This window comes from Amblyomma mixtum, chromosome 3, assembly GCF_055824585.1.
Source record: "Amblyomma mixtum isolate Tamu chromosome 3, ASM5582458v1, whole genome shotgun sequence".
NCBI lineage: Eukaryota > Metazoa > Arthropoda > Arachnida > Ixodida > Ixodidae > Amblyomma > Amblyomma mixtum.
Window position 1 is genome coordinate 72,768,796 of NC_143014.1, and position 23,666 is coordinate 72,792,461.

The 23,666-nt window shown below is 45.8% G+C and overlaps 1 protein-coding gene across 2 annotated transcripts; it reads right to left on the minus strand.

Moving 5' to 3' along the window:
• Nucleotides 1-706: 706 nt before the first annotated feature.
• mRpL52 (mitochondrial ribosomal protein L52) lies at nucleotides 707-20,779 on the minus strand. 2 transcript variants are annotated; one of them, XM_089579624.1, is made up of 5 exons: nucleotides 20,510-20,779; nucleotides 19,690-19,774; nucleotides 14,390-14,457; nucleotides 12,135-12,199; nucleotides 707-955 (listed from the first exon to the last, which is right to left on the minus strand). In XM_089579624.1, exons 1-5 carry the CDS (start codon nucleotides 20,577-20,579, stop codon nucleotides 785-787), a joined length of 459 nt encoding a protein of 152 aa, XP_089435750.1. In that variant the 5' UTR covers nucleotides 20,580-20,779; the 3' UTR covers nucleotides 707-784. The 2 variants fall into 2 exon arrangements, with proteins under 2 accessions (XP_089435750.1, XP_089435751.1); XM_089579625.1 differs by lacking the exon at nucleotides 20,510-20,779 and adding an exon at nucleotides 19,903-20,100.
• Nucleotides 20,780-23,666: the final 2,887 nt, after the last annotated feature.

Genomic DNA, 23,666 nt, shown 5'->3' on the forward strand with positions numbered 1-23,666 from the left:
GCCAAAATGCTTGTAGATTACAATGGCTCGATCAGGCCGATTCTGCCAAGCCGTTCTCAGATACATAGAAAGTAGCCTTAAGTGCTGTTTCCTATTTCAAAGATGTGTACTGAAAGGTGCAAAGTCCTCCAATGCAGAACAATAGTCAGAGCCTCTGGTGGTGTTTTTTGTGTTTTGCTTCCTTTGAAGTGCTTCTACATAAGGCAAACGTGTTGGTTTTATTGATGTAATACAAAGCCCAGACACATGGAAAAATGTATAATCATATATTAACACAGATTGCAGTATATTTACTGTTTGTCCAATCATTAAGCTCCCGCCCGATGATGTCACATACATTGCTGAAAATCGCCACTGTGTGGTGACACCATCAGCACCATGAACTTGTTTTTGCGAGCGAATTAAAATATTAAAAACCGGAATATATGTGGTACGACCAATGCTAATAGCATTATTATAACTCATTCTATGCAACAAGCTGGCAAAACACGGAAATGAGAATGTGTTTCGCGGCCCCTTTAACATCCCAGCCATACTGCAACTTTATTAGAGCCCCTTTCAGAGCCCTTTTGAACTTCTCCACCTGCTTCATGTACCTATTAAGCCCAATGTAGACTATGAGCACAGGAAGGTTGCCTCTTCCTCCAAAACTGAACTTGGGATGTAAGCAGTATGCAGCTCTGTGCATTTGCCTCTGACAAGTGAATGAAGGAAGCATACTTTTATTTTTCTACTACAATAATAAGAACACATACACAAACACCTAATTCATACCACAAATGCACTAGGTTTCCGCTCTTCGTCCTGCCTGGTTTGGGTGGTGCAACTCTTGGATGCCCTTCTGCCTGAACTTTCCAGATGCAACACGCTTTTTCAGTTCTTCTTCTTCTTGAGCAACATGTGCTGCCATTTCCTGGGCATTGTTGATTTCCTTCAAATACTTCACTATGGTGGCCTGAAAGTACAAAATTACCCAGTAAGGAACCTACACTCCCTCACTAGCCTGATAAGCAAAAGAAATACAGTTAATTGCCATGTTATAGAAGCACCTACACATCAAAGAAAGTGGGCTAGGCACACCTACAACCATAAACCCAATCAACATCAGACAATGCAGTAAGTGTTGTAGTCCATCCTTATCACCATTCACTGGTGTCCCATATCCAGACGGAGGAGACGAACAGGTACAGATGGCAGCTCTGGGTAGACTTTATTTCAAGCAGAGTTGGGGTTCGAGAGAGGAGAGAAATACTGATGATGATAGTACAGCATAGGGAAAAGCGAAACTGAAACTTGGGCAGTTGCAGATAAAACTATAATGGACAACAGAGCGCAGTTCAGTCCTAATTGTTCCAGGAATTCTTGCATGAGAGGAGCACTATACACTGCTGCCCTTCAGTGTACTACCTGCAAGGAAACGGTGCAATTGAAAGGTTCAGCAGGGTACTCAAGGATTGGACACAGATGGCGAGGTTGAAAAAATGCCGTTTGCAGACTTCCTTAGTCGATTACCTCAGCACACATAGGTATACACCGCATGTGATGACTTGCGTGTCACCTGCAAGGCACAGCCGTCAACCAAGAACGTGCCTCAGGATTACTGGAATGCTGCCTGGGAGTGACGCACATTACACCGCTGTGATGAAACCTCTTCACAAGAGTGTCCAAGCCAAGCAGTCATACACCAAACAGTATATGGATAGGAGACGTGGTGCTCGGTCCCCAACCTCTCAAGAAGGTGACCTCACTCAGGTGAGAATTTGCACACCTAGAGGCAAAGCATCACTTTCATACATAAGTCCATTTAAAATAGCCGAAATTCCTTTCTGCTAAATAGCGACCGCTGCTGGAATGCGTCCAAATTAAATCGGGTACCAAAAAACAGGCCAGAAACTACAATGCCCCTGCACTGCCTTTAAATAATGTCCAACTGCTTCTAGACAGCACACTAAACCAGCACCAGCCCAAAGCGACACTGATATCCAAGCTACGTACTCTTACTTCAGCAGTTCAAGGAACTCAACCCCTCCTCAAAGTCAAGCACTGCGTCGAAGTACAAGAGAGCGCTGCCCACCCGACAGACTGCCATACTGTGTGAACTCTTGTGGATACTGTGCTTTTACGTGTTTAGTTTTTTTCTTTTTCAAGCAGGAGGCAATGTTGCATCCTGCCGTTTCAGTTTCATTTTCCCTACACTTTGTACTATCATCATCAGTACCCTCTCTTTTCCTGGTATGATGATGAATGATTGTGAATTTTAATGGCACAAGGGCAGCTTTGGCCAGAAAGTGCCAAGGCACAAGGTGCTTTTTGTATTCACAAGGTGGGATGAAAGACCTATTTTTAAAGTTTTTCACCCCAAAGAAGCTGAGTGCCAGGCCAGGGGAAAGCTTGTACCCTCTGAAAACTAGTAGGTACCTAGTAGCACTGGGGTCGAGCCCTACCTCCCACATACAAGGCAGATGTTCAAACCACTAGGCCCACCAGTGCGGCGTTGTTTTCTCTCATCTTTCAAACCCAACCCTCTGCTGGAAATAAACAGCCTACCCTGAGCTGCTGTCTGAGCTTGTTTTTTTGTACAGTCCAGATATCAGAAAACCACAGAAAGATGCTTACTCCATATTTTGAATGCGGATCCAATATTAGGGTGGGCCAATGTTTTTTTTCCGCCACCGTGCAGCAAAAGTGAAAAATCAAAAACAAAATGAGATAAACCAAAAATTTTGTAAAGTGTCCGTCAATAAATATGGGCCCACATCTTTGATCAGAGTAAAAAAAAAAAAAGTGGTGCTACAGGTGATGCAAACAATACTTAGAATGATGCCCAAAATGGCAGTAGTAAAAAATGCATTCAACGTAAAGAGGACGACAGGAGACAGCCTAGCCCCCTGCCAGCAGTATCATCATATTCCTATTCTTTCAGACCAATGGTATAATCCAAATGCTACCCAACACACAAACTGTGGCACGGGCCACCTTGAACTTTTTAATGATAACATCATGGGCCCCATAGTTATGAAGACAAGTGAACACGCAGTGCAAGTCTTTGGGTCTTCAACAGCATGGTTGTAGAAAGAGCTTCGCTGGAAAGGGATGAAAGCTTTTCTGCCACTTTTGCAACCTTCTAAAGTGTTATGAAACAACAAATTTATATGTTCTGGTCATTGAAACTGAACATTTTTGAACAGGCCAAACTGAACTTGGTCTACATTTCAAAGATTACATTTGAGAGATGTATCCTCACAAAAAAAGCTGTAGACCTTGAACTGTAACACGGTAAAGGCTAAACTGCAGACTGCCACATGTACTTCAGTAAATGAATGATAACTTTCTGGCTCTCTATGCGCCCTATTGAAATGAGTATACAGGTTTGACTCTTGCATTTCTCCATCTCTTAAGAAGCCTACAAGACCCCTTTCTATTCAGAAAGACTAAGCAGAAGGAGTACGTGCCAATCTTTCAGACCAGACCTCGATCAAAATTTTAACTCCTTCGCAAATGAAGCACCACAGAAGTGTTCAACATGATGCTATACTAGGGCAATGGAACAGCAAAGAATAACAAAATCAATATAGAACAAATGCTGTCACAGCACACCAATGGAGCTATCATGTTTACATACACCATTTTAGTTGCAATAGGTGGGTGCCATCATGTTTGTTTTACCCGAGCACCGCCTACCCCTGATGCCATCATGGGCTGATAATTTGCAGCCCATGGGTAGGGTCCCTATCGTGTGGTCACACCACTGCCCATGGGCTGCAGCCGGAACAGCGTGTGATCTCTGGAAGTGCGACTTGCTCGTTTTATTTACGCCAAGACTAGAAATTGTGCGTGGGGGTTTGCCTCATGTTCACCCTCGTGTGTGCTATGCCATTTGCACCTGCAAGAACCAACCGGGAGCAGGCGACTGTGGTTCGACGGAGCGAACTATCAGCATCGGTAAGTGCCATGCTTGCAGTTCACGTGTGTAGTTTTTGTTGCTGGTCGCCTGTAGGGTAAACGTGGCACAGTGTTGCATGATGGAAAAACAAAATCAAATGCGCTGAAGCTCAAAATCTGAGACAGGGATCGAATATCTACGGTTGGAGGAACACAGTTGGAACACAGTTTCTTATCAAAGCTCTCGCTGCCTGCTTGACCATGGCGAGTGAGACAATTTAGACACCACAACTTATGACGGAGTCACCCCGTTCGCAAACTGAACATTAGGGTGACAATAATGAGCTACGTGACCTAAACAAATCCACATTTTCTCATTGCAACATTTGTTTGCAGCAGTAGCGCGGAATGAAACTGAAATTCTGTCCCTCCTGCTGCTCTTGCAAGGCTGTTCCAGTGCTGACTGTTCATACTATGAGCAATATAAGCCAATTAACTCAAAGCATTAAGCTTTCTTGCCTACTCCACTCAAGACACTGCTCACTGGTCCACATATACTGAAAAATGTGTAATTATGCAGAATGATATGATGATATGTTAATGTAACGCTACTGCCGCTTACTGGGAGGCCGAATCGCCGCGCTTGCATTCAGAATTCCAATTGGGGAGGGCCACTGCTCCAGTCGCGACATTTGTTGTCTGGCACGGTTATGCATCGTCTAATTGAGTGATGTAGTATTTACAATGCATTCGATGTGCTTTCAGTCGATTACAATGCTTCGCAGAGTTTATCGTCCAGTCCATGCCATGTGTTCTTTCTTCTTTCAATGCTGTCACTGCATTTTTGCTCACTTTGCAGTTGGGTAAAATGTTCATGCCACCGCTTCCATTCATGCCATGCTGCACAAATGCCATTAGTATTTTTGTACTAACGGCATTTTTTTTTCAGGTGGCGATGCCTACACGTTCCCGATGTTCGTGAACATGTGGAGTGGCGAAGCGAAGCGAAGCTGTGGCCAACATTGTGGAGTCCCTACATCATGTTCTACTGAAGAGTATTTCTTCCTCTTCTACCCGCTCCTCGTAAAATGGTGTATACGGCCGCTCTACGTAAGTACTGCAGCTACCCAGAGTAACTGGATGCTTTTATGGATACAAAACAGACATTGATGGATGCCCAACTCATGGACACAGCTATGCCAACATTACAGCAAATGAATCAGTAGAAAGATAAAATACTTGCTTTCCAGGAAGCAAATTACCTCACAATGTAGTATTAAGGCAAAAGGCCTGAGACATTATCTAGTACTGTCCATGCACTCCTGCTTTCAGACTTAACCCAAATACATGATTGCATGGCATGGGTAAATGAGATTAGCATGCAATGAAGGTGTCTAGTTCAAAAAATACAGCTTAGGCCAGCATGCAGAACCTATCAATAGTGAACGGAACTGGCATAACTCCAACACTGCAGTCATTGAGAAGAGTAATTACAACCACTGTTCACACGTACAGAACATATAGACAATGCCCACAGCACATGCACTCAGCACCTGCTATATTTCCACATACTCATCAATGTGATAAGTCTTCATGGGAGCAGAACTAACAAAGGATGTATTTTATTTTTAACCCCCTTCCCCCTGTAGCGCAAAGCGATGCTGTAAAGCGGAGGCGCTAAGATAGGCATTCTCAAGAAAACGAAAGAAAACGAAGTTGAATGGTGCGCGCTCGGTGCGCAAGCCCGGCACGGGCTGTTCAGTTCAAGAAGCCCGCCACGCTGGACGTCTTGTTCTGGTGCTCCGCTGCGACGCCATAAATTCTCTACAGTGGTGATTCCAGCCTATGAGATGACCGACCCCAGCAACCTATCATCCTCAGGCGACCTTCCGCCTGACACTACCTAGCGCCCACGGGATACGGTTCACGCAGGTAGAAGCCATCTTCCATCTGCTCCATGTCACCTCGGAGGAATCTCGGTTTCGTCACTTACTTTCAAACCTGCCTACTAAGGTGGCTCAAGAGGTGGTGGATGTCATTGTTAGACCCTTGGGCAATACTCCGTGCCACCGACTTAAACAGTGCATTCTGGACCGCACCACGGTGTCTGAGACTGCGCGCCTCCAGCAGCTGCTCACCTGCAAAGAGCTTGGAGACCGCTGCCCCTCCCAGCTACTCACTAGCATGCAGCAGCTCCTGGGTGAAAGCAACACCGACTCGACCGGCACACTGTTGACAGAGCTCTGCCTGCAGCGTTTGCCGCAATCTACTCGCCTCGTCTTAGCTGCTGCGGGGGAGACTTGACTCTTGACCACCTCGCCCAGCTCGCTGATGGAGTCATCGATGCGACTTCTCCTTCCGTCACCACCCTCTCCTCTCCATCAGAGTCCTCTGTCATTTCACGATTAAAGACCCGGATCGACCAGCTGGCTGCTTCTCCCGATGCCCTTCGGACATCCTCTCATGCCCAGCACGGCTTCTCCTCAAGTCCTTGCCGCTGTTCGTCTTCACAGAGAGCTTCGCACTCTTCCAGTCCTCGCAGTCAGCGTATTAGCTAGCATCACCGCACTTTTCACCACCATGCCCGCCAATGCACTCCACCATGTAACTGGTCGGGAAACGCGCTGCGAGATCACTGACAGCGTCATCCTGGCCGCCTTTTCACAGTCATGGATCGAATTTCCGGCCTGCATTTCCTCGTCGAAACTGGTGCTGAAGTCAGCGTACTGCCATCCTCCAAGGCAGAGCGTACTTCCAAGTCACATGGACTTACTCTCCGTGCTGCCAACTCAACCTCCATCGCCACGTATGGTCTCTGGTCTCACTCTAGACCTTGGCCTGTGGCGCACGTTTCGATGGGTCTTCATCGTCGCCAACGTCCATCAACCCATCCTCGGATATAACTTCCTGACGCATTTTGATCTGGACGGCAGCATGCATCGCCATCTTCTCATCGACAGTACGACGTGCCTTTCCATTACTGGCGTTATATCGGCTGCCGCTTCCACCGGCATCCGCACGCTGATCCCATCATGCCCGTACACCCAAGTCCTCGCAGACTTTCCCGAGGTCACGAAACCTTGTAATTTCCACTAGCCACCCAAGCATGGTATAACCCACCCCACTGTCCCACGTGGTCCACCCATCGCAGCTCATCCGCGCCGCCTCTTCAGTGAGCGTCTGGCTGTTGCTAAACGGGAGTTCAACCACATGCTCCAGTTGGATATTATTCGCCCTTCATCCAGCACTTGGGCCTCACCGCTCCATCTGGTGCCAAAGAAAGAACCGGGTGACTGGCGTCTGTGCGGCGACTACAGGGCTCTCAATGCTCACATGGTCCACGACAGCTATCCCATTCCACACATCCAAGACTTCACTGGACATCTGGAGGGATGCAAGATCTTTAGTAAAGTGGACCTTGTCAAAGCGTACCACCTAATCCCCACTGAACCGGCCAATATCCCGAAGATGGTTATCACTACACCCTCCGGCCTGTTTGAGTACATGTGCATGCCCTTTGGTCTACGCAACGCAGCTCAAACTTTTCAAAGATTCATTGCTGAAGTGACACGCGGACTCCCAGCTGTATTTGCCTACATCGATGACACCCTCGTCGCAAGTCGTACTCCCCAAGATCACGAGCGTCACCTCCGGGAACTCTTTCAATGCCTCCAAGAATTTGGCTTGGCCATCAATGCCCAGAAATGTGTCTTTGGCTCCTCTAAGCTCGAGTTCCTGGACCACCAAATCACGGCGTAGAGAATTCGTCCGTTGCCTTTTTACGTGAAAGTTGTTAAAGACTTCCCAGTATCCACCCCCTATGCAAGCTCCGCGAGTTCCTGCACCTAGTAAATTTTTCCCGGCGTTTTATCCCGCACTGAGCCGAGCTTCTTCACCCCCTGATCCGACCTTCTTCGCACAACCAAATCCTCCTCCTCCGAAATTTCCTGGTCTCCCGAAGCTGAGGCCGTTTTCAAGGCTGCAAAACAAGCCCTCGCCAATTCGATCCATCTCATCCACCCTAGGACTTCAACGGCCACTCGTATCATGGTGGATGCTTCCAGCGTGGCCATTGGTGCTGTTCTCCAGCAGAAAATCGACTCCGAGTGCACCCACTGGGTTTCTTCTATCGGAAGCTCCAACCTGCCGAGACTCACTACAGCGTATTTGGCCATGAGCTGCTTGCCATCTACTCCACGATCCAACATTACCGCCACTTCTTGGAGGGCCAGCCATTTTACGTTCTAACGGATCATAAGCCTCCGGTGTATGTGTTCTGTACGAACTCTTCCAAGTATGTCGCCTGCGAACTTCGTCAGCCGGCCTACATATCGGAGTTCACAACAGATATCCGGCACACAAAAGACATCGACAATGAGGCAGGTGATGCACTTTCACGCATTACCTCCATCGGCGTGTCTACACCTGCTGTGGAATGGGAATGTCTGGCCCGGGCGCAGCTAGAAGACCCTGAGCTTCAAGCCCTGTGTGACCACCGCCGTACTCTCCGTCTGCAGCTCGTCCCTCATCCGCTTGTGCCTGGATTGCTCTGGTGCGACATGTCATCGGCTCTACCGTGTCCATTCATCCCGGAGGAATTTCGTCATGCAATTTTCCATTCACTACACGACATCTGCCATCCCAGCATCAGAGCCACACAGCGCCTCGTTACCCAGTGGTACATCTGGCCGAACATTAACACCGACGTTCGCCAGTGGGCCCACTCGTGCCTCGCTTGCCAGTCCACCAAAGTGACTCGCCATACAAGGACTCCACCCCAGTTTTTCCTGCCACCTGGTTGTCGTTTTGACCACGTTCATCTTGACTTGGTTGGACCGCTACCTCCCTCTCATGGCTGCTGGTACATTCTGACAATGATTGACCGATTCACTCGTTGGCCCGAAGCAGTGCCCATTGCGGACATTACTGCGGAAACAGTTGCTAAAGCCTTCATTTCAGCCTGGGTTTCCCGCTTCGGCTGCCCCGGCATTGCAACCACAGATCGCGGCCACCAGTTCGAATGCACCCTTTTCACTTCCCTCACCCGTCTGCTCAGCACTACACACTGCCGCACCACAGCCTAACATCCCTGTGCCAACAGCATATTCGAGCGGCTCCATCGTCAGCTCAAGACTGCCTTCACTGCTCGCCTGGATCGCGAGCACTGCGCTGACCACCTTCCTATTGTGCTTCTTGGCCTACGCGCCGTTCTTTGTCGTAACCTTGGCTGTTCAGCGGCCAAACTCGTCTTCGGTGCACCCCTGCGGCTTCCCGGAGACTTGTTCGTTCCTTCGGCTCCCTCATCCCAGCCCCTGCAGTACCTTCAATGCCTTCAGGACTGCATTCAACCCCTGCACCCAGTCCTGCCACGATCATCCGTCAGGCCTTTGTGCACTCAGACCTTGCATCCTCAACGCATGTTTTTCTAAGGTGAGACGCTGGAAAGGCACCTCTTACCCCCTCATACGACGGCCCGTACCATGTCCTTCACAAGACAACAAAGTCGGCGACTATCCTGCTGGATGATCGTGAAGAGGTAGTCTCCTTGGATCACCTCAAACCTGCCTACATGGAGACACCTCCCCAGGAGCTCCCCTCGGATGTTGCTGGCTTATGTGCCGACCTGCCTGCCGCCGAGGCACCATCATCCCATCCCCGTGGGCGCGCATGTTTCGCTGTTCCGTCTGGGTGGGGGGGCCCTGTAGCGCACAGCGACGCTGTAAAGCAGAGGCGCTAAGATCGGCGTTCCCAGCCGGCAAAAGAAAATAAAGTTGAACGGCGTGTGCTCGGTGCACAAGCACGGCACGGGCTGTTCGGTTCGAGAAGCCTGCCACGCTGGACCTCTTGTTCTGGTGCTCCGCTGCGACGCTGTAAATTCTCTACACCCCTATCCTGGGAAGGCTGGCCAGCAGACACATCAGCCCACAGGTAACTGCCTTTCTGTCTTCGCTTTGAACGTCGCCCAGGACTACTGGCAAATGAAGATTGTTATTATATTTATTATTGTTATTACAAACTCAGTGAAAGTCCAGAGTAACCAATTGGATGGGACCACAACAGCATGAGATATGTAAAAAAATCTCAGTAGGCCCTTTGCCTTCGGCAACTTCACTGTAAATGGAACTGAAATGCAACGACATCTGTAGAATTACACAAGAGGTAGTGCCTGAGAATGTTACTTTGATTCTGTTTAATAAGAATAAAAGCGACACTAAAACTTGCTTTCAACACTGTGTCAACTCTGCGTCAAAATCTCCTTTGAAAGACAACCATTACCAGCTATATGCCAGTGAAGGAGGTACTGGTTTATACACCCCCATGCAGAAATTGCCAATTCATGCAGACAGTTTAATGCAACTCAAAGTTTTGTTCATAAAGGTTCTCCAAAATTAGCAAAATGCCTTTTCTATTACTGTAATTTAGGACACTAAATACCAAAACAAGTGAGAGTAGTAGTTGCCTGAATAAAAATATTGCCTCATCGCATCAATGAAAACAAGTCTAAACTATAAAATGCTCTCACTGAAATGCATGCACCTCGGTCAAAAGCCCAAGGCATTTGGCAAGACACTGCCATATAATTATGTAATACTGCTGTTGTGGTCTACTAAATGAAAACATTTGACAACTTGCAAATAATGTTGCCATAACCACAACCAAGTAGCCAACCCTCTATACGCTTTTGGATACTAAAAGAGAGTAGGCAGCTGAGCTGTTTAATTACATACAGCAAGTTTCTAACATATATATTGAGAAAACTCAAATTTTGATTAGCTCTGCATAGAGCTGTGGGCATTAGATGCAAATCTTAGTATTAAAGAGTCCGTGAAAAGCGGTTCAGAAAGTGGCAATCAAATGCATGCATTATGTCGAGTAAATGCCACAACGTGCGTATTCCACTTACAAGACCTCGGAAGTGAGCCAATAATTAACAAATAATTTTTAAAAATTCCCGCTTTCATGCCTTGAGGCAGCCTACAGCGCCGGGCTTTCATAAAACTTCGCACAACGCGTCACGCAGCACTCGTGACGTCAGCAGTAAGAGGCTGTCACTGGCTTGCCAAAACCGGAAGCGAAGAAGGCGGGGTGCATGGTTAGCAGGAGACCATGGCGTTTCCCTTTCCACACTCTCCTGTATTGTCTAGACGTGGCAACAGAGTGAGCGGCAAAAAAAAACTAAACAACCAAGCCGGGTTGGCTGGATGGCGCTTTCACGGGCTGAGTGCAAGAGCCGGTCTGTAATCTTTATCACCTCCAGTCCGGTGTATGAGTTGAGAGGGAAAATGCGGAGGCCGATTTTGATCACCGATATCTCTGGTGCTACATAGGCTACATCAAAAATTTCTGTGCGAGGATGATATGCGATGCAATATCTATCAGTATTTTGGCCATTTTTTTTTTACTCTTGGTGGACGTCGTTTCATTGCCTTTCAAGGTAACACTGCCACAAGAACTTGCTTCATAATGTAGTCCAGAAATGCTATTGGAACTCTGGTCAAAATGTTTTGTATTATGCCTCCACGAGAAATACTCAAGAGCTGTAATAAACGAAAAGAAAATATTCTGTCATGCAACGAACATGACTATTTTCTAAAGGAAACGGCAATCATCTTGACTTCCAGGAAAAATATGTAAAGAGACAGCCAAGGAATATAACAGAGACAGGAAGTCTGAAACAAAGACAATGGCTGCAAAGCAGCTTGATGAACTTGCAAAGCCAGCTTATCAAGCAGGAAGCTACACCCGCTGGAAGAGTGCCACCAATGACTACCAGAAGCATGTAAAACTAATCTTAGTATGTGTCAAAGAAAAGAGATAGTGCAGTTGGTAAGTGGAGACACACCCTTTAATATTACACTGAGCTCCAAGTACTACTAAACAAATGTGAACTTCTAGGTACGCCTTTAATGCAAGGCAAAAGAATTATTTTGTTCATTTTTAGAGATTAACCTGAATTACTTCCAATGTCTCCATAGCACTAAAAACCACACAAGCACAATGTAGTGCTAGAAAACCCAATCGCACTCTTTTTGCCAGTTCACAAAAGAAAAAAAAAGAAAAATGCTACTGCTTTGTAAAGGAAACTTCATAGCCAAGTGATCAAAATATACAAATAAATTTTGATATAACCCGAGATATTTCTCTCTGTAGCAGAACGGTTAAGCAAGCACAATAAATATAAATTTGGTAAATCAAACTGCGCACCATAAAATGCCTACTCTATAAACAAAAAATGGAAGGAGAAGCCTTACGCAATATTCCATCTGCTGAAGATATCTCTTCTTCTGGTTCACATTCAACGGTGTTGGCCTTCCATCTTCAAAGAAGATTAAAGCACTCTATTACACAGCTGACAAAAATATATCTAAAACGTCTAAAATATAAAACGTTCATCACTGTCAAAGATATGTAATCCTGCAAATTTTCATTGTCTTTAAAATCAGTTACCTGCTTTATGAATGATTACACTCGTACCAGACACACCAAGGAAGACTCGCCATGCAACATCTCATTTTGATGCCAATGCCAATGAGTAATTACTCCCTTATTACAAATCTACTCCACCTTGGGGAATTCCCCAAAACATTTGACCGACACTGTTCCCACTTCAAGTTACTGATCAATACGCTCTCGCCCTACCATAAGCTTGCCATCCCGGTTAGCTCAGCTGGTAAAGCGACTGCTCCAGTGAAGCGGTGGTCACGGGTTCGAACCCTGGACCAGGACGAATTTTTCTTTAACTGCGATGTTTATGAGAAAGCTATATAGCTTTCATATGTAGCCGCATGGCTGCGCTTGGATGGATGCCAATGAGTAATTACTCCCGTATTACAAATCTACTCCACCTTGGGGGATTCCCATTAAATATTTACCAACAAATTCATTCCCTTCAATGGGCTAACGCAGGCTTACAGGTGTCAACAAAAGGAGTAGGACACGAAAGCAGTCAGGATGGCTCTTCATTCCTGCCATTCAGGGTGTTGCATGGTTCACATATACAGCCCACCAGATGAGTAAGCGATGAATAATGCAAAGCTTCCGTCCAACATATTTGTCAGTATGTAGGTATATTAGAATGCTTGTATACAACAGATCAATAAGTTTTTATGCTTACCTAAAGAACTATATTAAGCAAACACCTATTATCATCCTTATCACTTCCCTGCAACCATTAAAAAATAATTACCATGACTAATCATAAAAACCTCAATCAGTAATCTCGTACTTGATAGAGTACTCATCGCTTACACCGCAGGGAACAACTACAATATGAAAAAACTTTAGCAACATTAATAAACCACCATAAAATGGCAGGTGACAGACCATGTGATTCAGTGTTTGAGAATGTTAAGAAATGCAGAAAGAAAATACTCAGAGATGACAAAATAAAAATTACAATGCTTCAGCTGTCAATACAAACAATGACAAATTTGACATAAACCAAACCAAATGACATAACCAGCTAACTAAAGACAACTCATCGGTTTTCTGGTGTCTGCCAACACTGGTAATACTATGCCGCAAAAGGCATATTTTTACCCCAAAAAGCCTATTTTTGAAAATGTTTGAAAGTGTTCACTAAAATACCTGGTATGTTATGCCATGATATTGTTGAGCCAACAATGATATCAAAATAATGACTGTGACATGCCTAGCACTTGGCACCAGCTTGTACTCGGGAGCTCCAAAGTTAAAATTAAATATGGTTTAACTGCATCCTACATTCACACTTGATGACATTAACTGCTACGAACAAACAAAGTGAACATTACTGCTTCTACAGTAGCAAAAATTTGCCCAGCTTCTCCCTTAGAACACATCACCATGCCATGCTCATGACTAAAGGATTCAAGAAACAGAAAGCAATAAAAGCTATAAAGCTGTTATAAATTGGTAACAATTTTATTAAAAGAAAGAGCCTTATAAAGGCACACGTGAACCTGTTCTCACATAACTACACAATTCTGCTTTACCTAACTCGACTACACTCTCCAAAGTGATCCACTATAGGCTGCACAGAGTAAAAGCAGAAGAGTAAGTCAGCTATTGAAGTCAATAGGATCAGTCTAGGCAGTAAAGAAATTGCATGTCACCACAGTGTTTGGGAGTGTTATAATATGGTCCCCAGTAAAAGGCCTTCAAATAGTGTTGTTAATGTCTATCCCTATGCTAGTCAGAGGGGAGATTAGTTTGTTAAACCATGTTATTCACCTCATTGAGTTACAACCTACTGCCCTTTACTCCCACAGCCCCATTCACAAAAGGTTCTCCCCACCAAGCACCCCTCTTGGAAACAGATTAATACAGAAAAAGCCTTTTCTGCTAAGACAAGCAAAGCATCTTGCCTCATGCACATTTAAATGCATCGATAGAAGTGAAACAGACTAAAAAGAGATTGCGTTTCAATTCTCATTTATTTGCCCCTTCTACATAAAGTGTCTACCGTCCAATTTATTAGTGTATTCAGAACACACATTAAAATAAGTGGCTGCCAGCATGTACGTACCATTAAACGTCCAGTCTGGAGTGTCAGCGAAAAGTGCAGTTTCATTCCAGCGCCTTGGAAGACCACATCTAGTAATTAAAAAAAATAATAATAAACAGTAAATATGCACCACAGCAATCAGAAAAAAAAGGCACATGCATGTACTGTTGCCCGCTCTTAACCACCACTAGATCAGAACCAATTTGGTACCAGCTTTGAGTTCGTCACAAATATCAATTTTGTACTTACAAACACACAGCAATAAGCCTAACACAGAATTTTACACACAGTCTATTCCATGCCAAATCAAGTTTTCATTGTTCCAGCCTCCCTGCTAGCTCTTGCAAAAAGCAGATACAACCCAAAGCCAAGCATAGCTGCAACAAGAAAATCTCCTGGGCAGTAACCAGAATCGTTCCCATTTTCACAAGATCTAGCATTTTTTTTTAACGTGATAACTGTAAAGGCCCCGTTGTACAGAAAATCTAGTGTCGGCGTTGTGGGCGAAAAATCACGAGCATGACTCTGGCGGGTGGTGACCAGAGAGCAACCTGGAGGCAGGTCGGCCACTTAGGTCCCGTGACCTTGCAGCGTTATCACAGCCTCCCCACCGGATAGTGAGCAAACTGCCCACCGTGGCAGGTGGCAGTTAAATTAATGATTGGTGGCTCGGGAAGAGCAACCTGGGTCGCACAAGGCCCACCGCTGGGAACAAATGCCATCACAGTGCAGTGGCACACCGCTTAACCGCTGCACCACTGTGCCAGTATGGGTATGAGGACTTCTAAGGATCTATGAACATAAAGCAACAAATGACCTTCTGCATATAGGGGCATTGACCCATCATGTACGCCATCGCGTCGAACCCTTGAGGTGGAGCATAAGTGTACCCTCGAATTTCATTTTTTCACACACACTAGACAAAACTGCAAATTGTGTGGTTTAACGCACTGACGCAACACTTGAGGCAAGAGGGATGCCGCAGTGAAAAGCTCAAGAAGAATTCAGACCACCTGGGGTGCTTTAGCATGCACTGACATCGTGCAGCAAATGGCCATTTTTGTATTTCTCCTCCATCAAAATCTTGAGATGACAATCTCAACTGAGCTTTCCTAAGTGAGATGACGTACTATTATTTCGACATGCTAGTATTTCTGCCGCAGAATGAACTTCTACTATACATAGGCCACTACCAAACAAGTTCACGAGGTACGGCACTCCATGCTGCAGTCAAAGACTACACTGATGTTTTTTGCATAAAACTATTATTTCATTTTTTTGCTTCTGTTACAACACAGCCCTCTAGCAGTTGACAATGAAAAGTAAGCCTTGTTATTGCACAGGTATAACTGGAAACTACAGGCACACATCACGCTTACCAAGCTTCATAATATTTCTGAAACACTCTCTCCATTCCACTATTACCACCCTTTCATTTCACGATTCCTATTAATCAGAAAAACATCATGGCTGTAAAAAATGCTGGACCTAACCAAAATGGTCCCATATTTTCATGCATCAATGACTGGACACCGTTCATTTTTACTAAAAAAAAATGTTGCACTAACCACAGCAAAAAGCCTGAGCAGTTTTACTCTGTACTTTTGCTGATGGTTCATCTGAAGAACAAGGCCTTTCTTATGAAACCATCAACTCCTTCTTCACCAAGGAGCTGCACTGAGTTCAAATTTCACTTGGCACAACCTTACTTCACACCGGTAAAGGCCTATTTAAGCATGCCACACAACACTGTATCTCATTCCCAATGATACACAGTCTACTTAATGCTTACAATCAATTTTCGGGCAGCTTTATGTACACGGATTTTTCACAACGTTTTGCACTTTGGGCTGACATTTTTATTAAGTGGTCGAAATTAAAGGCAACAAGCTTAAATTAATGCCTGAGATACCTTCTTCCTGAAAATTACGCCGCCTTCCAATGTATTCCCCACCAAGGGTGAGGCACTTCTGCCTTGAGTGCACTAGCTTCTGGATGCATCATGGGAAAATAAGACCACCTGTTGACGACTCCAACAGCACATTGTATTGGTGACCACTTCATTCCACATAAAGGGCATAGCCTACACATTTCTTCACCTATGGAAACAGCCACAAGTCTGATGGTGTGCGGTCCATGCTGCAAGGTGTGTCAGGCAAAAGAAGCCTCCTTCATTCTTGGATGACACGATGCAGAGACTAAGTGCACCTGTGGCGGAAGTGCATTGGTGCTAGTGGAGACTATATCGTGAAGTGACATGCACCACTTTGTGGAAGATTTGAAGCTGAGGAAGGATAGAACACAAAACATAGTTCACCTACTTGTGACCTGATGCAATGTTTAATACCAAAAATGACCTTAAAAGCTATAAACAAAAAGATTGCACTGTTTCTGAGTGTATTCTGCACTGTTATGAGAATAATTAGAAAACTGGGCAGTGAAAGTAATGAGTTAATGGGTTTTCACGTGCGAAAACACTACTGTGAGCCATGAGGCATGGGAGGGCTCCAGATTACTTCAACAAAAAGTTGGCTAAACTAAAAGTTCCCCCGTACTGACATTTTCCTAAGCCAAGTACACAGAATGACAGCCAAGAACTTGCATGGCCTTGTAGAAGAAATATGTCATTACATGGACAATTTTCCGGTTTTCTACTGTGACTACAGCAGAGGGGCTGTTCACGTTTTCACATTGTTCAGGGAGCAAGGCCAAATGTCTGACAAGAAGGAATTTCAGATTTTGGATGCTACTATGGTGAATCTCCCACAGCAGGTGTGTTCACGATACTCTCCCAGGACTGTTATTCCTCTGCTCAGTTCTGGACTTAATCACGCTAAGTTTGTAAAAAACAGTACTGTGACATCCAGCCTCAGCTCCATCTTGAAGAAGCGGTGCTATCACAGCATGGGGATTAGATTCAAAGATAAGGTTGAAAAGTTAAAAGCAGGGTTTCCACATTATGCTACTGCTATAGAATGAAAAACTGTTGAAAAGGATCAAGTTAACAACAGGGGATTTGTGACAGAAAGCAAAGGCTAGGCAGCACAATGCATAACGACCCACCGTGATACTATGTGTATCATCTCTTGTAAAAGTTTATTGTGCACTGCACTATTCGTGTGAACCGCACAGTGCACTCCAACCTTTTTGCAGCACACAGTATATGTAAAACTGCAATAATTCAATCTCGGTTAATCTGAAATCACAGATAATTTGAAACCTTTCAGCAGTCCTGTATTTTGTAATGTAAATTTTACTGGATAATTCGAATGGGAAGCTGGCACCAGTGCAGTAAATTCAAAAACCTGGTGTTCTATGCAGAGAGAGTTGAGTCGCCACCAAACTAGGAACACCCAAGTTCAACTGGTAACGCGGAGTCACGCCACTTATTACAGTGTTGGTCAAATGTTCAGGGTAATCCCCCAAGGTGGAGTAGATTTGTAATAAGGGAGTAATTACTCATTGACATCCACCCAAGCGCAACCATACGGCAACAAAGGAAAGCTATACAGCTTTCTCAGAAACTTCGCAGTTAAAGAAAAATTCGTCCTCGTCCTGGGCTCGAACCTGGGACCACCGCTTCACCGGAGCAGTCGCTCTACCAATTGAGCTAACCGGGACGGCAAGCTTATGGTAGGACGAGAGCGAATTGATCAGTAACTTGAAGAGAGAACAGTGTTGGTCAAATGTTTAGGGGAATCCCCCAAGGTGCAGTAGCTGACCACCATTCAGCAGCAAGCTCAGACTGCTCAGACTCGGCTCAGACTCAGAAGTAGAACACTATAGTTTCTACTTTATGCACACTGCGCCCCGCACTGTACTCGATACAAAATACACTGTGTCACGCACAGACTGGCCGGATGGACTGTGCACACGCTCTTCCATCACTTCTTCTAAAAAGACAGCTGCCCTTCTGTGCATGCACCTTACAGCTGCGCCACGCCACTGCCTTCAGGTGCACCAAGAATGTCGGAGTAGAAAAGCGCCGACATCAAAAAACTTTGTCAGCAACTTAGTTTCATCAAGAGAGATGCGTGACCATGTTCTGCGGACGTAAAAACTGGTGTGACCGAGTTACCGGCAGTGACACGGAAACCATGACAGAGTGCGAATGAGCTCCCACTGTAGGAAGAAATTTTGAAACGTCAACCACAGCTTTCTTCAAAATGGCAATGACTATAAAGGGCTGCAATCGGTTGAGCAACATTAACTTGCCTTTTTTGTTTTGCTTTGATTCCAGACAATTAAAAAACCCGGTTAAATAGAATACTTTACACGGTCCAACGGCCTGCAAATTAATGAGGTTCCACAGATGATTGTCACATACTCTGAAAAATGTTGCAAGAAGATATGACATCGAAGTGGTGTCTTTAGCTCCTAGCATGTTAACCAGAATATGCAGCCTTGTGAGGAATAAAGCAGCTAACATGGTCCAAGAAAGAGGCACGTGTGGGCAAGTTTTTGTCGAGTTTTCATACAACATAAGCAAGTTTTCTTACCCTCCAAAATGAATTTGGTATATCAACTGCCTTTACAATGCAAGAAAGTGTATGTGGGTCACACGGCCGGTGCCTTAATATATGTCTAAAGCAGCAAAACCGCTCTGATCAGACTGATAGGGCTTCCCACTTGGTCACACATTGTAGAAAACGCAAAGATTGGGTGATTGTCACCTAATTTTTTTCAGTCACAGACATTTTGCCTGTCCAATTCAACCACCTCAATCAAGAAATTAGAAGCTGTGTGCCTTGTAGGCCAAGAAGAAAAATGTATCAGCAAGCCACATGTCGCTTTAACATACAGAGAGGTTTGCAAACTTAATAAGGGCTGTAGAGAGCAAGTTTCGCACCACATGGAATCATGATCATAGGTGAGCGTACCACGCGGAATCATGATCATAGTACGCTAATACCTCTAAACAATTTTCATATTAAACTATCAGCCAACAAGAAAACAAAGAAAACAAAAGCAGTTGACTAAACAAGTATGCATTCTTTTTAGAAGCAAACACAGGTGTCAGCAATCTTTAAAACATTTCTGCAGTACATGGGCTGTGAATGTGCAGTAAGCTTAAAACTTTCCTGGTTACATATAGGACAGGAGCAGCAAATCAGTGGGCAGTTGCTTTAAAGCATAGATGCAACAAGGCCAAGGGCAAAAAAAAACTGCTAGAGAAATGACAATGCTCCATACATGATTAATCCCAAGCTTGTTTAGGCACCAAAACCAGGTAATTGCTCATGCGACAGTTATTTGCTCATGCAACACATTCTTCAGATTACAAATAAAGGTGACGAAATCCTTAATGATCTGATACTCACGCAATCCTCCAATGATGGTCCCGCAGCAAATATCTTAATTTCCTCTCCTTGGTATGCGCACCCCTGGATGGCTGTACAACTAGCCCTGACAGCCAAAGAAAATGCACACTGAATAAAAATACGCAGAGAATGGCTATATTCTATACATTATTCCCTTAGCTATTTGTCACCTAATCCAAAATTACCACCATCGACATGGCAGTGGACGCGTACCTTCAAAGGGAAGCAGAATCTGGAAACAGATAATTTCACTAATAGCCATTAATGAGAAAACTCAAAGTGATCTGAACACTAATTGTTGCAAGACCTTGTGTCTCTAAGCTTCGCAGATGATTTTAGAAAGCACTGGCGCTCCCAATCTGCTCGGCACTAGCAGCTTACACATTTCAAAAGAAAATACTCTTCAAAAACACATCACTTATTTAGTTCAAAAATAATGTATTACGCAGAAGCCCACAAAGAAGAGAAGAAAAAATTTTTTTTCCTGCACAATTGAGGACAGCATAAACCCTCACACAATAATTACGTTGAGAAAACAGCGCGCGGTCAACTGGCCAACACATGCGTTGCGCTGCGACTTTTGGCGACAAGCCGGCTGGCAGCTGCCAGCTTCCTTGTAGTTGAGTGTATGCGTTATGCTCGTACTGACTCCTGACGACGAGTCAGAGCATCGCACGGACTACAGCACTACAGTACCCTGAGAAGGCGCAGCAGATCGCTGGCGACAATGTGCATGTCTCAAAAGGGAACCGTATAAATTCTATAAGTGCATGTCACATAACAAGCGCTCTTCACCAATCTTAAATAACGGTTTACCAACCCTTTGCTGCATTTCTTCGCAAAATCTGGAGAGTACTATCGAAAGCACGGCCACACATGAGCGCTGCCATTTTTAAAATGCAGGATCGCAACCAAGTGAACAAGAACCTAACGAGAAAAAAATATGAACAATAGGTCACGCTTTTTATATTTAAAACTGAAAACAAAATTTTACATCACAATCGTAATTCATTAACGTAATTTTCTCTGTCTAATTTTTGAGCGAGCGGCCTCGTGCAAGAGTGGCCCGCTGCCGCAGGGTAGCAGCACGGGCGGGCAATCGTCTTCCTTTCCTCCGCATCCGCACGCACGAGCACGGCCGGAAGGGAAAAAAAATTACCGATTGGAAATTCCAAAGTGTGTTTGGCCATAGTCCTTCAATGCTTTTGAAGGACTATGGTTTGGCGAAAGCCTTGTGGTCAACCCACTGCCGCTTCCCCGAACCGCTTGGCGCGTGGCGGGCTTCCCGCATGTGCGGTGTTTATTGTCTTTGGCAACTGTGGTCGCTTTGTTTATTGTAGTGTTTTAGCGCAGCTCTTTGTCGCCCGTTTCGCGGCGTCGCCGTTGCCCGTTCGGCGTTCATTGGCGTTGGCGTTGACGTTATACACTCCAGTCATTTTAAGGAAAGGAAGTGCGCAAACTGGTCAGTGGACGCCTGTGTTGTTGATGCGGCCGAATGAGCGTTGCCTAGCAACCGTCGCGGTGGACACGCGAACCGCACCGTACAGGAAGTGGGAATGAAACAAGAAAGGGGCCGTAGTGATGAAATAAAAATTGTATTTGAGGAAAGGAAATTACGCAGTAACTGTCTCGCATATCTCGGTGGACACCCGTCATCCGTTTGTAGAGGAAGCGGGAGTGAAAGAAACAAAAAGGGGCGAAGAAAATGAATTTGAGGAAAGGAAATTATGGAGAAGGTTGCGCCACTGCGCGGAGGAGAGGCCACAGTTCGCACGATTCCAGCGCACGGATGGAGCATGAGCCATTAAAGGCTTTCGCCTTAATAACCCTAGCGATCGACATTATAGCCATTGCCGCTAGCCGTGCTACCCGTGCAGTCCGCGGCTATTTTAGAGCGCAGCTCTCTGGCGCCCGTTTCTGCGTTTCGAAGCGTCGCCGTTGTAACCAGCAGTGGACATCGCGCCTTATGCTTCCAAACCAATGGAGCGGGAGCTTGGAAAGCAAAGGAAAGGCATAACTGCTCTCATGGAACAGTGGACAAATGAGCACTGCATGCATTGGCATTGACAACATTGTGCCATTTTATGGGAAGGAAGTGCGCATAACTGGCTCCCTGGGTCAGTGGATGACTGAATTGCACTTATAGGTAGTACATGGGGTGATGAGAGAGAGGTGGGCTGCAGGCATTGACAACGTTGAGCCAGCCGCGATGAAGACATAGGCCGTCGGCGTTCATTGGCTTTGGCGTTGACAACGTTTTACACTCCTATCATTTTAAGGAAAGGAAGTGCACATAACTGCCTCCCTGGGTCAGTGGACGCCTGAATCGCGCTTATAAGTACGTGGGGTATGAGAGAGAGATGTGGGCTGCATGCGTTAGCGCTGACAACGGTGAGCGAATTCTCGCAAGAACCAGGCATTGGTGCAGCAAGTCGAGCATGCATATATCAATCTATTTCTCCGACCACAAAGCTTCCATCATGACAGTCAAGAACTGTTAGTGGAGTCTTTCTTGAAGAAGAAAAATGTGTGAAAAATAACAATTTCTCTGTAATTGTACATAAATGTCTTGCTTGAACTCTTTGCCTCAATCTATCAAACAACTGATGAGCTGCGCTCAAATTTCACATTAGGAAGTAACGTAATCGTCGGCAATTTTTTTGCAGCAGCAGTTGTGGAACTTGCGCGCCCGTGCATCGGTTTCACGCCTGTGTATAGTAGTAATGGTGGTGGTGGTGGTGGTAGTAGTAGTAGTAGTAGGTGTAACCGGTGGGTGATTACCGTAAAAGCACAAGGGCACAATGAGAGCGGAGGAATGCGGAACCAGAGGATGTTTGCCTGTTTACCATGAAAGGAGGAGGGGTATGGCGAATGTGAGGAATGTGCATCCGGAGCGTGGTTGCCACGCTGAAGGATGAGGGAATGACAAGCATAAGAATGCGCAACTAGAAAGGGGTTGCCATGGTAACCACTCGGGTACCATGGAAGATTATGGCCAGAGCGAACTGCGTAACCGGAAGGTGATTACTTTACGTGGTAACCGTAGAGGAAGGAAACAATTCTGGAGCGGGTATTACTTCACATTTTTCGTGCGAAAGCACTATTAGCCTCCTACCCCGCAAAATCCGCATGTGGACGTGAAGCCTCCGAGGTAGCCACAAAAGGAAAGGGAAGGCGCATATCTGGCTCCCTGGGTCAGTGGATACCTCAATCGCGCTTTGAGGTACGTGGCTGTGGTTTCCACCAGCAAAAGCCGTACTTTCGCACAATATTTCGTGCGTAGCAACGCTAAACCGCCAGCCATTTTTTTTTAACTCGTACGTGAAGGTTCCTCCCCCGTATCAGCGGCTTGCGCATCCGCAGCAGGCAATGCAACAGACGCCGCCGCTGCACCCTACGTTACTATTGGCTGCGCCGTCGGCCAGACTCCCAGCAGTCCTTGCGAAAGCACGTGACTTTCGGCACACTCTTTGGCATGCAGCTCGGAAAGCGTGGGCCTCTCCTAAGCTTTCCTTCCTCCATGGTGTTCACCGCAGAACGAAGAAGGTCTGGCGAGAGCGGAGGAATGTGCAACCCGAGGGTGGCTGCCACGGGAAGAACTGTGAGAGTGATTACCGTGGGAGGAGGAGGGAGAGTAACACCTCAACAGCTATCGCTGAATGACCCAGCATACAGTGGTAACTGTCCTGCGAGTTTTTAACGCAAGTGCATTAGTGCCGTCATGTCGGAACAAATTGTCCGGCGTTGGCGATCGTTTGAAGCCCCGCAGCCGGAGCAACCGGCCGCTCCGGCAACCTACGTTGGCCACCTAGGTCACGTGACCTTGTGGCAACATCAACCTGCTCACCGGATTGTGAGCAAACTGACCACCGTGGCAGGTGGCTGTTAAAGACTGGTCACGAGAGGTTGCTAGACAAGCAACCTGGGTCTCCCAAGCCTCACAGGTGGCAGCACCTGCCATCGCAGGGCAGTGGCGC